The 16,959-nt window shown below is 42.6% G+C and overlaps 1 protein-coding gene across 2 annotated transcripts in view; it reads right to left on the reverse strand.

The window, feature by feature from the left end:
* nxn (nucleoredoxin) overlaps nucleotides 1-16,959 on the reverse strand; it is a 66,850-nt gene that overhangs the window by 15,386 nt on the left and 34,505 nt on the right. For both annotated transcript variants that reach the window (XM_069668617.1, XM_069668618.1), the window contains exon 2: nucleotides 2,221-2,338. In XM_069668617.1, the coding sequence (XP_069524718.1) occupies nucleotides 2,221-2,338 (118 nt within the window). The remainder of the gene's footprint in view (nucleotides 1-2,220; nucleotides 2,339-16,959) is intronic.

Genomic DNA, 16,959 nt, shown 5'->3' on the forward strand with positions numbered 1-16,959 from the left:
TGCAGAAATTATAGGGTTTGCACATGAGGGAGCGAGACATGGGCACGCTATAATATTCATGCAGAGCCATAATTATGAAAGCATCAACACAAATGACGTGGGAAAAAACATAAATGCTGAATGTTTAGTCAAATGCTGAATGATGTGGCACAGGAGCGTCTGCACAGGAAACTCTGACGAGGCGTTTGGAAAACATCGTCACAGAAAACGTTTCCGTCTGCACGAGCGACTGCAGTCACTTTATTCATTATATTGTGGTTTATCTAACTTAGTTATGTTGTGCAAACAAAATGAGTTCGGTTACTTACAATATATCATAAAGGCTGCAAACTTTTCACTCGTCCAATTGTTTATCATCACTGACAACACTATTTCATTATGCACAAGATCCCTGTGCACTAATGATAAGGATACGCACTCAGTGAAGGAGCCCCTCCCCTTGTGCCCTCATCCCAGTACTTATAATTACCTACCACATGGCCCTTAGTTGTCAACGCAACCCAAGCAGCATTGCCGACTTCAGCAGACCCAGGCTCCGCCATGCGAGCTCCAGGCAATGACAACTGTGATACTACAATAATGTTTTTGAATCAAACACAAAAGACAAAGGGTGAGGTGCCCTTAACCCGGCCGGATTGGGCTGTACACTTTACCTCCCCCTACTACTAAGAGAGGAGGCAAGAGAGAGCAATGAAGATGGGCGGTTAAGATTAGGGGGAAACCCTAACTCCAAGCCGATGCCACCTACTCCACCACATGGCTTTTAACGCCCCCCTACAACTCAAACTTGTAGTTAAACGGGCGGCGAGAGGTAGCACATCAACACGGTTCTCCTGAAGAGATGAAAAATGGTCGCAGACACAAAAATGATTGCTAATTTGTCCCAGCGGCCAAAAAATACTCTCAGGGCCAAAATGCATTTTCCTAATAGACCGACAATTAAAATAGAAACATCTGTAAATCAACACATCTCTGAAGCAAACAGACCCAGAAGCCAAAAAAGCTTACACACTTCTTTGAGTCTAGTATCCAGTTAAACTCATCATGTGGACTGATGAGACGATCAAGTCCTCAAATTAATATATGAAACAAACTAAAATGATACATTTCAATCAAACACTTTGAGGTTGCTCTTTTAATTACGTCATTTCATCTCTTCTTCTGCAAAGGTTTAATGGCACTGGTAGGAAGAATTATCGATCACCAAGTGTTTATCTCAAAGTGATTTTCTTTACACTACTGGTATGTGATGTTTAAAGTAATAATCTTGAAGATTTTCATGTAAATAAATGTCTGTTGAGTGACTATCACAGAATGAGTTAAGATGCAGATGGTGATTGAGCCGATGGCCCACTGATGAAAGCCTTTGCATGTGCAGGATTACAGACTGGGTGTCGACTTTCGTGGATAAAATCACAAGCGGCGCCCAGTCAATGACGCGTTTTCCATCAGCCAGCAGTGGTTGGTCTGTCAGAGAGGGTAGGCGGAGCAAGCGTCTTTGCAAGTGTTGCGAGTAAACAGTAATCTACTATGGCTGAACAAACAAAGAAAAGATGGATGACTACAGATACAACTTCAAAAATAAGTGAAAATCCAAAGAAAAACAAACAAACTCGACGCTCAGATGAAGGCAAACAGTCTAAAAAGGAAAGCGACCGTCAGCGAGGAAAATCAAGAGTTACAACCGGAGCCAACCGTGGACGTCACACATGCAACACTGTCTGGATATCTGGGAAGTGTGCTCCCGCAATTACCGTTTATCGACAAAGGTGACGCCAAAGAGAATGAAACTGAGATCTCCGAGATTATCACTTTAACAGTAAGAGGCATTTCAGTTGTTCATTCATGCCACGCTTGCCTCAGAGGAATATTAGTTCCTCTTGCTGTTGTTTTGTTGCAGACTTAAGTGTCTGGTTTGAACCCACAGAGAGTGAATGTTTGTGTAAAACTGTCTTCAAATGTGAATTCAGGCTTGTAGAGGAAGAACAGCTAAAGGGTGTTGAAACTGATGGATGTTGTTTTGTCCTTTTGACCCTCAAATGTCTTCCTATTACGGCATTAAAGAGCGATGTGTTAAGGGTTTATTGGTTGCTGGTTGGGGTTGAGGTTAACCATTTAGTAGAGGGGATTAAGGTCGGAGCTGGAGGTCAGGGACTGAAAATAAATCAGCGTTATTGTCTTCGCTTATAATATGTGTGCGTGTGTGTCTGCACATCTCACCTTTGGGGTCATCTCTGACCACCAGCAGACCGTTTCGACACACCACCTTCCCCGTAGCTGCGTCCACGAACACCAGGGAGGGGATGCTGGTTACCTTGTACTTGTTCCACAGCTTCATCTGTAGAGAGAAAAAACAAGACAATAAGAAGTTGGAAAAAAATACGGACCTAAAAACTTAAAGGCTCATATTTAGTGCAATTTAAGAAGCCTAAAGTTATTCAGTGTGTTCCCTTGAAATACTACAGTATAAAAGAAACAAATGTCAGCTGAGCACAGTTTTTATTTTATAGGACAAACACACTCTCTGTAGTAGAAAAGAGACTCATGAGACCAGAAGGCAGAATAAAAAATAGAGGAGCGCAGTCAGACCTGAGGTGAATTAGCCGAGGGTGAGAAGCACGCTGCTGCACTTTAAAGAGGCTGAACTGGAGCTAACTCATGCTGTCCCTGCTGTGCCATGAATAACATTAAAAGGAGAGCATGTAGCTAAAAAAAGAGAGAAGAAGAAATTCCTTTTAAGATGTGTGAAATACTGGAGCTGCTTGGAGAGACAAGGCATTTATAAGAGGGGCATTTAGAAGCACCAATTGGCATTGAATTTAAATATAATACCTCCAGTGTGATGAGTTGATATGAATACAGTGTCATAAAATTAGAAAAGAAGCTTTCCAGCCAGAAATCTGTGCATGAACCGCCGCTATTTATAGAGTTCAGCGATCAGCGGAGCCCTTAACATCAAAGAGCAGATCAAGCATTTCACATATCTGAGGCTCACTTTCCATATCAGAGGGAAGAGTCCTGCGCTGTGAATAGAAAACAGCCCTGTCTTGTAAAGAGCGGCAATCTGAACTGTGCAATGTTGCTGCTTCAGCAAGTAGAAGACGAAGAAGAAGGGGGATCCCTTGTGAGAAATCCAACAGCACCTTAGAATATTCAGATCTTAGAATGAGCAAGTCAACCTGTGTGCTTCACTTTCTGACTGGTTTGTGGGTTAAAATGCTTTAAACGACTCTGCAGGGATTTACGTAAAAAAGAGACACATTGCAAAATAGTCAAAGTTGGAAAAAACAGTAAAAAATAAACAGATTTTACACTGCAATTTATTACCCGCTGTATCCAGCCAAACTCTTAAGTACCCGTGTAATATAACGATTTACGCTGTCTGGATAGCGAGTAGGTTGTGGGCCAAATGAAGTAAGCACTACTTTTCCTCACTCTCGGTGAAGCAAGCCTCGGGTTCGGTTACCGTTGAGCTCTGGGTTGATTAAACTTTTACTCTTTTCATGATGACTTCACTAAAAGAGCTGAGCACAAATACGAATATTCAGGGTGAATAAAAGCTTGTGTGTTGTGTGTCCCCTCTTTGCACAAGTTACACATATGTTGTCATGACCTCAGCAGAGGTCAACCACAGGCCCTCCCTTGACACCAGAGGTCAGACGGTCTTCCCCCATGGACAAGACGACCCGGAGCCTCCCGACAATCTTGGTCTGGAAGTCCGTCAAAAGCAATCTTCAGCGTCTGCCACGGTCAACAGCTTTACCACACGCTCCCTGCTGCTCTGGAAACTCAATCTCGGCTCACAAATTTGACAGGGTTAAAGGCATTAACAGCGACTGTCTCCGGTAGGCTAACGTCCCCCCACACTGTATCTGTGTGACTGCAGACATTTAACTCATTGGCCTGCTGTCATCCAGGCTGATGATGTGAGGCTGAGAGCTGGATTAAGCCAAAAGAGTGTGAGGGGACACCAAAAAAAATACAGCAACAGAGTGATAGGGTGATTGGTTCTGCACAAGCACTAAAAGGTCAAGAAATGTCTTTCATGTCAAGGCCCAGAGGTATCCACACTGAGGTATGTCACGGCGTAATATAACTTTATGCAAAGATGAATAACTAACATCTGCTTTTCCCACTAGATCATCTTATACCCCTTTCCCACCAAAATTAGCGCGTTGACACAGATTTTTCAGACCCGGGAAGACCCGCTAATAAATGCTGGTTGTCTCTTTTCCCACTGCCAGTGGAGTATACTCCTTTCAGTCTCTTTTCTGCTGCATCACCATCTGACATCACAAATACACAGGAGACCTGTCGCCTTATTTCTTCCTCCCCTCGGATCAGAAGAAGCTCTCTCACCTCGCTCTCTTGCCAGTGTTGCTGCATCTTGCACGAAACAAAGAACAAATTCGCTGTTGTATGTCTTCTGTATTTAAGTGACAGCAGCCGGAATTTCAGTGCGCGTCATAGCATTGCACCGGAAAGGGGGCGGAGATTAGCACATCAACCCGGGGTTTTGTGTTCCCATCATTGCCGCGGAAATAATTACCCGGGTCTATTGCAGAGTCATTTGACCTGGGTCTGAACACGGATTGTAACTTTTCCCACTAAGCAAAAAAGCCGGGTGCTAACAATGACGATGCGTCATGTTCATCCTCTTAGTGTAGTGTCATCATGCTAACTAATGCTAGCACTTGCCTTACAGCTAGGAACAAATTAGTGAATGGCAAACCTGTCAGTTAATTTTTTTTAATTTCAAGTACTACTACTATACTACAACCAATCACAGCAACAAAATCTGTGACATAGCAGAAAGCTAAGCTAGGTAGCTAGTTTCACAACCCAATTCATACGTCTTCTATGCTTAGCATGACATTAATTAATAGCCAACACCTGCAAATGTACGTGAAGTGAACTGCCGTCCATTTTTGTTAAATAAAGATGGGATATGCGTATTCCGAATGCTCCTCATCAGCGTCAGCCATCTTGGTTTGTTGAATGAAATGCCTCAATGGAGCCTCGGCCAAAGCAAATACAGCACGAGCTCACAGATTATTCAGGTTCCCAGGCTAGGACAAAATCATCTCGATGCCAGCATGGCTTAAAATAAAAAACCACCAACTCATCCTCACACGTCAGTTTACTGTACATCCTCAAAGATAATATAACGGTAGCTGAAGCACAAGGATAGTTATTTTAGGAGTAAAGGAAGATGGTTTTGTACAAAATCATAGGCTTCTTAAGTCGTGTTTCTCTCAGGCTGCAGCATCAAGAGAACAGCTGAGAGATTTGTGCATCAACCTCGGAGGAACAACCAATTCCTCCTCTTTGTCTTGCCACTAATTTACCGCATCCTTGAAGCACGTCTTCCTTGTGATTTGGCTGCAGATCAGAGTGTCCCCGTATGCTGAATCCTTTGAGGGTTTGGATCTGCCTTTAGCATGAAAGGGCTGTTATGATTTCAGGAGGGACGACTGACCTTGTAACTACAAAAGCAGCATGTCCTGGAGTCTGTCGTAAACAAGTGTCATGTGGATTTCAGCACCTTGAAAGACAAGACTTCATTGTGTTTTGAGGGGCTGAAAAAGGGGAAGTGTTGAGTTTTCATTGTCAATTCACAACAACAGCATCGCACTCTTTCCTCCTCTGTCCTCCTTGTGAATAAAAAACATGGGGATCACATGCAGCTGCGATCCGTTTCCTCCAAACACTGTCATTGTCGAGAGCCGCAGGCTGTCTGTTATATCTGAGACAATAAATTCAGTGTGACATGATATATTGTACTGAAAAAACACACATAAATCAAACCTGCCCTCATTCCTTGGATAAAGACACAGCAACCGGTAGAGTCAGTGTTAAGGATATTTTTGTCATCTTGTCAGGTTTTATTAGTCCGTAACGTGACTCATGTTTCAAAGTGTTTCTTATGTGCTGCTGTGTGTAGAGAGGAGGAGAGATTTATAGCTTGTCGTTTTGGGAAATACTTAATGGCCTTCTTACCAACAGTTAGATGAGAACATCGATACCACCCTCATGTCTGTATGATAAATATGGAGCTACAGCCAGCAGCTATCTAGCTTAGCTGTGTGCAAAGGAAACAAAACCCAGCCATGACATATTTTTGCTCAATCCCTTCTAAACACATTTTCTTTATTACTTAGTTTTTTGAACATTTTAAACAAAGATTAAACTTGTTAATTAGTGAGCTTTTGTTGTGCTAGTAGGCGGATTTTGCTAACTTTAGACAGAGCCACAAGAGCCGTTTTTTCTCTTTCCAGACATTATGCTAGGCTAAGGCCCCGTTGTCCACATAGTGCCTTTTTCTGAGCGTCGTTCAGCATCGTTTTTCAATTGGTCCCGATGAGGACAGAGCGTATGCGGCCGTCTTTTTTCAGAGCGCTCTGCCTTTTTTGTGCTGCCGCTCCGAGCGCTTCAAGTACAAAATCTGGGAACTTTTCAGAAAGGCACAGGTGTCGTAAATGCCGCTTTTTTCAGGCTACCAATCAGATGGGGCGCCACTCGTCACCCTGGTTACCACCAAACATGGAGGAGCAACTTGTTTTGGCTGTTTCGGTCTACCCAGAGCTGTACGATATGACAAACAAAAAGTATCACAGAGACCGAATTTGTGAGAGCAGATCGGAAGGACACTTAATGTTGCTGGTAAGTGTTGTGTTTTTATCGCCCTACGCGCTGTAAGTTTGTTGTTCGCTGTGCTGTAAGTTAAGTTCTGTGAAGATATTTTTGTCATAGAAACAAAACCCAGGTTCTCTCACCGCACAAGCGCTTCATCCAAGCGTTCCCCAGCGCCCTGCCAGCGCTTTTCTGCCAGACAAAGGCGCTGTGTAGACACGGTGCCAAAGCCAATGGACTTGCAGGTCATCTCACAAAACATGTGGGATTTCAATCTTTTTAACCAAGTCTATTTTCCAATACGTCAAACTATTCCTAATCAAATTATTTGCAAAAGTTTTTGATCATTTAAAGACCAGAGCCTCTAACCATTTTCTCAGTTCTCTGATGTGAGGATTTGCAACAGATTTCTGCTTGACATCTGTTTAAACTGAACATATTTGGATTTTGGACCAGGCGTACTAAAACATCTGGTTATGTCACGTTAGATGGCGTGAAACTTTAACATCATTATTATTTTACGACATTTTCTAAACAAAAAGATAAATAAAGCAATTATCCAGTAGATTAACCAAACATTAAGTCATTCTTTGTGGCCCATGACCAATTTCTGTTGGAGAAATACAAAAAATCTGTCCAGTAGAGACTCAGAAACTAATTAGCATGCAAACGGCTTGCAGAGCGTATTCACTGCATCAAGATTGCATGTTGCCGCTCCCTGCTTCTCGAAGGGCGCCTCTATTCATTATCAGCATCAACAGAGTGTGTAACTATACGACCAATGGGTAGGCTTGGGATATATAGTTACACACTGGTTTGAGGAGGCCAATAACCCCTGCAGAGAGCCCACCAACTGTTAAGACTCCGGGGAGAGCTGGAAATCCATACTAACAATCCATTTACTCTCTTGGACATGCAGGCATTAGCCTCACACTACGCCCAGTGCTCATCATGCTAATTGGATCACGCATGGCTGCAGATCCATAACCTGAAGAAGAACAAATCAGCACACTGTGGGTGCCTGGAGATCAGTGTGCATGAACATACACTCATCCTACTGATGGAAAAAAAAATGCTGATTCTTTTTAGATGTAGCTAAATGTGTTTCATGGGAACTGCATACATTTCAGTGTGACATGCACCCACTCTGGACTGTAAAAGAACAAGAAAAAAGAAGGGAGTGAACCAAACCCCCTCCCCAGATATCCACATTTCCATGTTAAATGTCATGCGTGGCGATCACTTTCATGCCTCTCTGCACTGTTGCACTTTATGGCAACATTCTGCACTTTAAGAGGAGGTTGGTTTACGCCGAGAAATCCCTACAGATTTGAGTTTTAAATCTTTTCACATGTGTTTCAGTTTTAACCGAGTCCTTTCTGAAGCCACTTTGCAGCCCGATCGCGCAGTGAAACTCGGCCCTTTGTCAGTAGCCGATGGGTCTCTGCAGTCGCTCTGGTGTGTTGAGAGAACTAGAGTGGAAGAAATTTCATCACTCAAAGCTCCCAATTCACCTATCTTTGTTCGGGGCCTATCTCCTCACAGATCTGCTTTCACTGGGCCGGTCAGGCCTGAGGCATCTGCCAGACGCTCCCATCGCCGCTTCATTACGACGGTGACACTACAAAGGAGAGTCAGCCCGCTACATCGGAGGACATGAGAGGTATCCTGCTGTGATGCTGATAGCAGCCTAGTCCTTTATCTCTGAGTATTACATGAGGGACAAATGGTGATAATACAGCTGATAGCTTGAATGAAAAGGGGGCTGGTTATTTTCATGTTCATCCAGAGTAAGAACCTACAGTATTCATAACGGCACAAAGAGGATTTGTGGAATTTAATTTAACCTACTCATAAATATACAATTTTTTCTTTCATCAGGTGACAGTGCTTCTTGAATAATCTTTTTCAGGTAAAGGGGAATATATTGGCACATTTTACAGCACATTATTGTGACATTATTTTAAAGGGACACAAAGGAAATGATGCAATGTTGAAAAAGAAATTTGATCCATACAGAAGAGCTACCTGTGATGTGATCAATGCCTTCCCATAGATCTTGGCTGTAAGCGTGTGAAAACATTTGTCAGCAGATGTGAGGTTGTTTGTCTGATGGACTGACCACCCCCCCTGAAGACATGTTCTACAAAAGCGTTTTGTCTTTTACTGCGACTTTTTTATTGACACTGACTGCAGGTGGTGTGATCCCTGACCGTAAAGATTTACTGGAGCGGTGCAGAGGAGAGCAGGCTGGACTGGACTCTTGGTTTGCCTCTTGGCAGGCACTAACACAGGCTTCTTTAGACTTCCGGATATCACCTGTGCAACATGGAATCAAGCTCATACACTGATGCACAGCTGAGTCAACAAATGACCATTTTGTCATGGCAGCCATTTTTTTCTGAAATAATGCTCGGGTGGGAAGTTTAAATATTGTTAATGTGACAAATCTCCTTCCAAACTGATAAGCAATTAAAAGATAATGAAGTAAAAAAAACAGGTCCGATAACCTTTTAGCTACTGGCAATCAGCCACTTCCTAGCTAATATTTCTGTTAGTTAAGAAGTGGCTCAATGCTAAGATAACCTTTTGAAAGTGTTATTGATACAAAAGAACATTTACCAAGTAAAGATTTAACTTTGTAAAAACCCATAACCCATTAGCTACCATCAAACAGCTAATGTTAGCATTCTACCACTTCTCTGCTTACATTACCATTAGCGAAGTACGCCTTAACAGTTATATACTACAACACAATCAAAAGGTAATGTTAGCATTTAGCTACTTCCTAGCTAATATTACCGTTAGCTAGGAAATGGCTGAATGCTAAAATTAGGCTACCTTTTAAAAATGTTAAAGGACATAAAAGACAGGCTAATTTAAAATGTAGAAACAACATATTTAATAACCCATTAGCTACCACCAGACGACAGCTAATGTTAGCGCTTTACCATTGCTGTGCTTACATTACTGTTAGCAAATTACGCCTTTACAGTCATACTGTACAACACAATCAAAAGGTAAAGCTGGCATTCAACTACTTCCTAGCTAGCAATTTTAGCTAGGGAGTGGCTGAATGCTAACATTAGCTGTTTACTGATAGTAGCTAATAAGATAGGCTGTCACATATGTTAGAACTTTAATTATAGCCAAATGTGCCTCTGTAATTTTCACTGTCCATTGAATATTCAGTTGTTTTTTCAGATAGTGATTTAACGTAACATAAAGACAGAGCACAACATCATTTAAACACTGCTAGCTTCCGAGAGCTCCTTCCTACACCTCTGTAACTCTCTCCTGGCCGGGCCCCTGCAGTTAGCTTTGACTTACATTCCTCCATGCTGCAGCCCGCCTCTGCTCAAGCTGCTCCTCAGGCTCTCAGTAACTGCCTGTATCCACTTCAAAACCCTGTTGCTGCTCTTCAAGGCTACAAAGGGAGCCCTTCCCTCCCACCTCTCATACTTCAGCCAACACTATGTGGGCTAGTGTGTGTGTAACTTAGCGCTTCCATCTGTGCCGCTCTGACCCAACTATCGCTTTACCCTCGGTCAAGAGTCTTCACAGCCGCGGCCTCTCCCCTGGTGGTGAAATACATCTCAAACCCTGTGACAGCTGCACAGTTGCTGCACTTTTTCCATGCTACACTGTTGACCTATGTCTTCATGTCCTTCAGGTTTATTTTGCGCATGTCGTTTTGCCTTTCATTAACCAAACACAAGATCTAGGCTTTTATCTTTGGGACTTTACTATCACCGATATCTGCACCCCTGAGGTTGTAGGATTTTTAAAAAAAAGTCTCCCCATTTTCTATTTTCCAACCACTTCCATTTCCCCCCTCGAGTGTCAGCTATCTTCCTAAAATATAAAAAGTACAGGCCACTCACTCCGACCTCCTCCACTGTGCTCATTACAGAGGCTCATCCTGCTCTACACGCTCCTTTGTGGTGGGTAGAAGCACTTCCCTGAAAATTGTAGACCTAAAAAGAACTCAGCAGGCTTTCACATCTCGCCTTTTCAATGCAAAATGCTGCTGCCGTCTCGTGTATTTTTATTAATCCCGTAACATTCACCAGCCGAGCCATTTTGGAGGTGGATCCTCTCGAAAGCAGACGGGAGAGACGCTGGTTAAATTGCTTTTTCAATAAAGGCCCCCCTCCTGTTGCCACAGCAACCGCACCCCCCCAACCTCCACCCCCCCACGAAGTCAGGACATGTCACCGAGTGCCAGACACATTGTGGGCTCTTAGTTAATAATTCAGTGATAAATTAACGGTTTTGTGAGGAAAACAGGTGCCAGAATGTCAGAGGGCTTAGGGTAAATAACCCAGCAGAAAAAAGCGAGAAAAGGGGACTGAGAATCAGAGAGAGAGAAAGAGGGAGAGGGAGCGAAAGAGGGAGGTGTGTGGGTGTTTCCCCCCTTCCAGCCTTGTGTGGACGCACAAAAGCGACCCCCTGAATACAGGCTCTAAATCCAAACTTGGACCCTGTATGGCAAGAAGTTTTCATGTAGTAAAGAACCCAGCGTAAAAAAGCAGGGGGGATTGTAAAGGAGTAAAAAGCCAGGCTCAATAGGTATCTACAGCATTGTGTCTCCACAGGCGTGGGCTGCCCTTGAGGCCTACATTCGGCAGGGTCAAAGGTCAGGACTGCAGGGGGTGCATTCTTCACTCCCAGTGGTGTTAAGACCAGTCTGCCTGCCTCCATTACTGTTCTTCTTTTCTCTCTCCCTCCTTCTGTACGATATATAACAACAAGCAAAGTGTAAACCAGTAACACACAAACACAGGCGTAGCCACACTAATGTGGAAAAAATTTAAATTACATCCTTTTCTCTCCGCTTTAGTCTTCCGTCTATGCTAATCTGACATTTTCAACCACAAAAATGCATCTTTTTTTAAAGCACTCTGCTTCCAAAGTGAATAAAATTAAAAACACCAGTCCTTTTGACAGTGATGTGCAACTATCATGTGATTAGAGGCATCTGTTTGTCATGTGATTTGTTTTTGAGAATCCTGATTTGCAGATGCATTCCTTTCATGTTTTGCTGTTGTAATAACCGAAACAAATTGGAAATGGCTTGACGCTTCTGTACTCAGCCAACTTATCACTAGAAAGTAATTCAGAAACTCTTCTGTAGCTTATGCGTTTCAGTGTGAACATAAAATGAAACAAAATAAGCTCATTATAAACACACGTATGAGAGTTTATAGTAGTAAAACAATGGCTTCTTTATTTCAGACAGTAGTGGACTTAAACAGGCTTCCCATTGCTAAACAGCAACTGTTGATCTACTAGCTGGAATGAGTGTAGCCTGCAGATTTTATGAGCTCAATCTAGATAGCTTAATTAGTTAATGTTAGCTTCAAAGGTTGGTCAGAAATGCTGGCAGTGAGTTACATTTTAATGTTTCCAAACAGAATCAGATTTAGAATTAGACCGCTGTAATTTCTTTTAAAAAACATTGTTCTTTTATTAAAGCATAAGAGTGCTAACTATATCCCATTAGAAGAGAGCCTCTAATGCTAGCTTAAACTGGACCATCCAGGAACAGTTAGCATACAATATCATTTTTTACATAATTTGTAACCCCCACAATTCTACCCGGAGTTATCCTAAAGCTTGGTTAAACCAAAATAATTTAGTTTAACACTGGGTAACTAACATTATTTAACACTTATAGGCAACCATAACACAAGATAAGTCTAGTAACTGTAATGTTAGCTAGGCCTGCTAATGTTTACATGTAGGCTACATACTTCAGAATTAGCTATTTTAAAGCATACCTATAACCCCACAAAATGTATAAAACTAACTATATGGCTAACGTTGGGTTAGCTAGGCCTGACTGGGTTAGCATTACAGAAAGCTGTTTAGCCTGACCTTCTCATGTTTACACATGTACATACTGTAGGTTGCATACACCAGAGAATTTGCTATTTTTAACACAACCTGCAACCCCACAAAATATATAAAATACTAACAATACTACTCCTTATGCAGGGTTAGCTGAGACTTACTGGGTTAAGCTAGTTAGCCATTCATGCTAATGCTATAGCTATAGCCTCTACCAATACTCGAGCAGCCTTTCCAACAGCAACTTTTTGAAAACAAAGTGACACATCGAATCTGGCTTCAAAGTGTTTTGTCTGAACAAATGTGGAAATAAATCAAAAATAGACAAGCTTAGACAAACAGTATCAGATGTGTGTATACTCAATGTAAGCTTCATTTTCAGCTCAATTTCTGCAGGTCAATCATAAATTCTGCTGAAAAACTCTGCTTAAACCCAAGTCAGCAGTAATGATTTACCTCATTCCTGTTTACAGAAGCTTGTGTGAACATTGTGTCATGATTTCTCTGTTAGTTGTAACTCACACCTTCCACCATGAGCCTGCATTTCATCAAGTCGAGGCCTGCAGGGTCTAAGAGACAGACTGATAGAGACGATATAAAGCTGGTCTGGCTTTGGACCAGCTGGACGTGCTTTATCAGTTACCTTAGCATGACCCTCTGAGACTGGCATTATGCACTCAGTGTTCGGCCAACTCATGACTTGGAAAGCCGGGTGCATTTTTGGATTATTTTGCTAAAGCTAATTTAACACACATTCCCCTTTAAATGTAATTTAATACATTATGGAGAGATTTTGGCATCACATGCAGCCTCGATATGCACAGAGACTGCAAACGACAAAAAGGCACTATAGCCTCATTAAGTCTGTGCCTCTGCACTTGGGGAATCTCAGTCCATTACATATTAATAATGAGACTAAACACACATTAGAATAAGCCTTTCAGCGCAACTTGATTTCATGCATGTGCCTTTTACGCTTACTGCTCAATTAGCTACACTCAGCAAACAGACCCAAAGCAACTGTGCATTAATTCTACCCATAATCCTCCACATTATTGTTTCTTCGGTACCCCGGTTTCCTGGAGCGCTGGCGGAGGAGGGGGTCGGGTGTCTGGTTTAGACAGCTTCCCTGCTGTGACCTCTGTTTGACCCCACATTTAACTCCCACCACTCCTCCTTGTACCAGAGCCTTTGGAAGTCTCCCAAAGCCACGGCTCAACCCTCCCATCGCAACACAACACATTAATATTTATGGAAATTTGAGGGGAACATTTCAGACACATTATCAGCGTTTTGTGCATAATATGGCAGCTCTGAATTCTACATACGACAATCTGTCTAACACATTATTATATTTAGATGGCTGGATAGCACTCCATTGTGTATTTTTGCTTACACTTCCCAGTGTACAGAATTCTTAGTATAAAATTTAACAGCTTTCAGATGGTGACCATATCATTGCAATCTGGCAGTATTTATCACACACAAACCAGACAAGTGAGGACACTTAAAACACAGACATGTCAAAATAAAGGCGCCTTCGGACTGTCTAATCGCTACAATCTTAAATTTTTACTACATGTGTGCGTCAGAAGAGTTTAAAAAGTCATGGAGCTCATGTTATGCATATAGCAATTCAATTTTCAAGGTTTGTCCATAGCACTGGCTCATTTACCTTCCGGTCTCTCTTCTGCTACGTCTCCGTCTGACAGCACAAACGCACCAGAAGCAGGGTTAGTAAACAGTGAAGATGTTACGGTGGTTAGGTCTTTATTGTACCTATTACTCATTCAGTCTGTTTATCAATCTCGGCGCCAACAAATTTGGATCGATGTTCAAGCGCTGCTCGGACGGAGATGGGCGGAATTTGTAGCTGAGCGTGTCGAAGCATCGCGCCGGAACGGGAGTGGAGATTAGCACGTCGACCCGGCTTTTGTGTTCCCATCATTGCTGATCGGAGCCGAGGTGATAATTACCCGGGTCTACTGCAGAGTCATTTGACCCGGGTCTGAATGCAGATTGTAACCTTTCCCACTAAGCAAAAGAGCTGGGCGTTAGCGGGTTTTTTCACCAGTGGGAAAAGGCAATAGTAAAATCTAGAGCACCCTTTTTAATGGAAAACCGATTTCTTGCATCTCTCACATACATTTCTACCTTCTCACAATGCAAATAGGCCATAAATACACTGAGGGATTTTACTGTCACCCTAAATAAAAGCACAATAGCCTATTTAGATTTTGAGTTATGTTCTGAACACATTCAACGAAGCATCGTATACACAATAAGTGGCATGATTTGAAGTAGATGATTTGTGTTGTGTTGATTCTCCAGTTGTACCCTTCACAGCTCGTGAGGAGTCTCATAAATCACAATGACACCCTGTGTCTGGTCTGCCTCATAAAGCAACCCAGACTTCTGACAGAGGCAGCACCCTGAGGCCTCAGCATGTGAACACACACACACAAACAAATCTCACACACATATAGATACTAAAAATAGCCATGTGAGCCTGAAAGCAGGCTTCTGTTTCAGGAAATTGAGAGTCCAACTTCTTCAAATCTCACAAATCTAGCTTCTGCTGCTGCAGGCTACGATTCACCGAGACAAGGCTGCCACACCAACAATGGCTCCCATTTCCTGAGGGAGAGGACGCCCTTTCTATTTCTGCACATTACCTGAGCTACAAGCAGCTCCACAGTGACGTTTGGTTACATGGTGACACCTTATATCCACCCATTAGCCTTTTTCTCCTCTCTTACGCTCGTTAAAAGTCACATCTGTTCTGCTGCGGCTGCAGACCGGCCCCGTGCATTTTATAGCCGAGCTGTACATCTGGACCCTTCTCGTATCTCTCACAAGCCCCCCTCTTCCCCTCGCCTATGCGCCACATACTACTTATTCTGGGCTTATCCCACCCCCTCCGCCCTGATACTTTTCACAGCAGCGGCGACAGATTCAGACTCCCATAAGCTCCCTCTCTAACAAAATGAGCCCATATTGGCTGGTTGAAGAGACTCTTGGGTGCAGATTTCATTTCAAGCAGATTAAGTGTTGCACACAACATCCCACAAATCAAATATCCATCAAGTCTGGGCCACATGTCCATGGATGCACTTGAAAAAAACCTTGCACAAGGGCACACAGTTTCAGTTACCGAAATGTATCTATTTATGTAATTTCCTCCATGTAAAACTACTTCATTATGCTCTATAATTAATGCAGGTGAACTTTAAAATGTCTGACAGTTTGAATGTCCTTCAATTTTAATCAGACTCCCTGAAATTAATTGGGCAATTGGGGATACTATTTCAGTGCGTTTACATCAACTACAGAGTGCATCACAAAACAGTGTTTTAAAAATGGAGAAAAAGAGATAAAAGGAAACAAAGACAATGGAAATAAAAACTCAATTGAGAGGAGACAGACCGGCCCGGAACAGCCATAAAACACAGCACATAAAAGTGCATTGTAAAAATGCTTCCCTGTACAACTGTGCTTTGAGAAGCGGTTTAAAAGATGCTACTGATCTGGCTAACCTCGGCTCTGGCAGAGCGTTTCGGGCCTCAGGAGCCTCGGCAGCAAAGACCAGGTCACCTTTTGTTATAAGCAGAGTCCTTGGAACAACCTGTAGCGCTCTGCCAAAAGACCCGAGGCTACGCTCCCCCTCACAGGCCGTTATAAAGAGGTCTGATGTGTAGCTCGGAGCCGAACCCCTGCTGAGCCTCAAAATAAACATCCATCAATTTTCTACATACTTAAGGTCAGGACTGTGGTGGCAGCTCAGAAAGCTAAGAGTCTTTTTTTGTTCTTACAACTTCCTCCAGCTTCTCTTGGGGGATCTCTTGGAGCTCCGAGTACGGCTGAGAGACGGCAGGGAGGGTGGGAATGTCTATCAGGTGCCTGAACCCCTTCAACTGCCTCTGTCCAATTAATCAAAGGTGCAGACACAATATTATGTTACATTTGTACTGTACTAAGCTAATGCCTATAGGTAACTGTCCTGTCAGCAGCATTAAATGATTAAACAATTCATGATTTGAATATGCCGTAATCCATTTTCCAAAAGCATACTCTCTGTACAATACGACAGTCTCAGCTAAATATCATTAAGTAGCTGTTCTGTAGCTTTAAATGACGTCACATGATCTCAGACGGTTTGCCCAGTTACAAAGGAAATGTTGTTTGTTTCACTTTTCAGACCACTTCAAAGTCCATGTTGACTCAAGAGTTGAGGTTCAAAGGTCATTTTTGAGTTTGGAAAATGCAGTTTGACAAAATATTCTCACCACAGAGTCCATTTGGTAGCTGTTATGATTTTTTCTGAATTTAATTCAAACCTCATGTTCCTCTAAAGCAAATTCATCTGCTGAAGATTTGTGACATTTTGGTGATATTTTAATCGAAGCTCCACAACTGAAGTTCCCAAGGTTTGAACCATGACGATGTAAGTTTGTTGAAAACCACATGCTGAAG

The sequence above is a fragment of the Semicossyphus pulcher genome, unplaced genomic scaffold, assembly GCF_022749685.1.
Source record: "Semicossyphus pulcher isolate SPU_LCO1_2020_fin unplaced genomic scaffold, fSemPul1.0.p SCAF_19, whole genome shotgun sequence".
Lineage (NCBI taxonomy): Eukaryota > Metazoa > Chordata > Actinopteri > Labriformes > Labridae > Semicossyphus > Semicossyphus pulcher.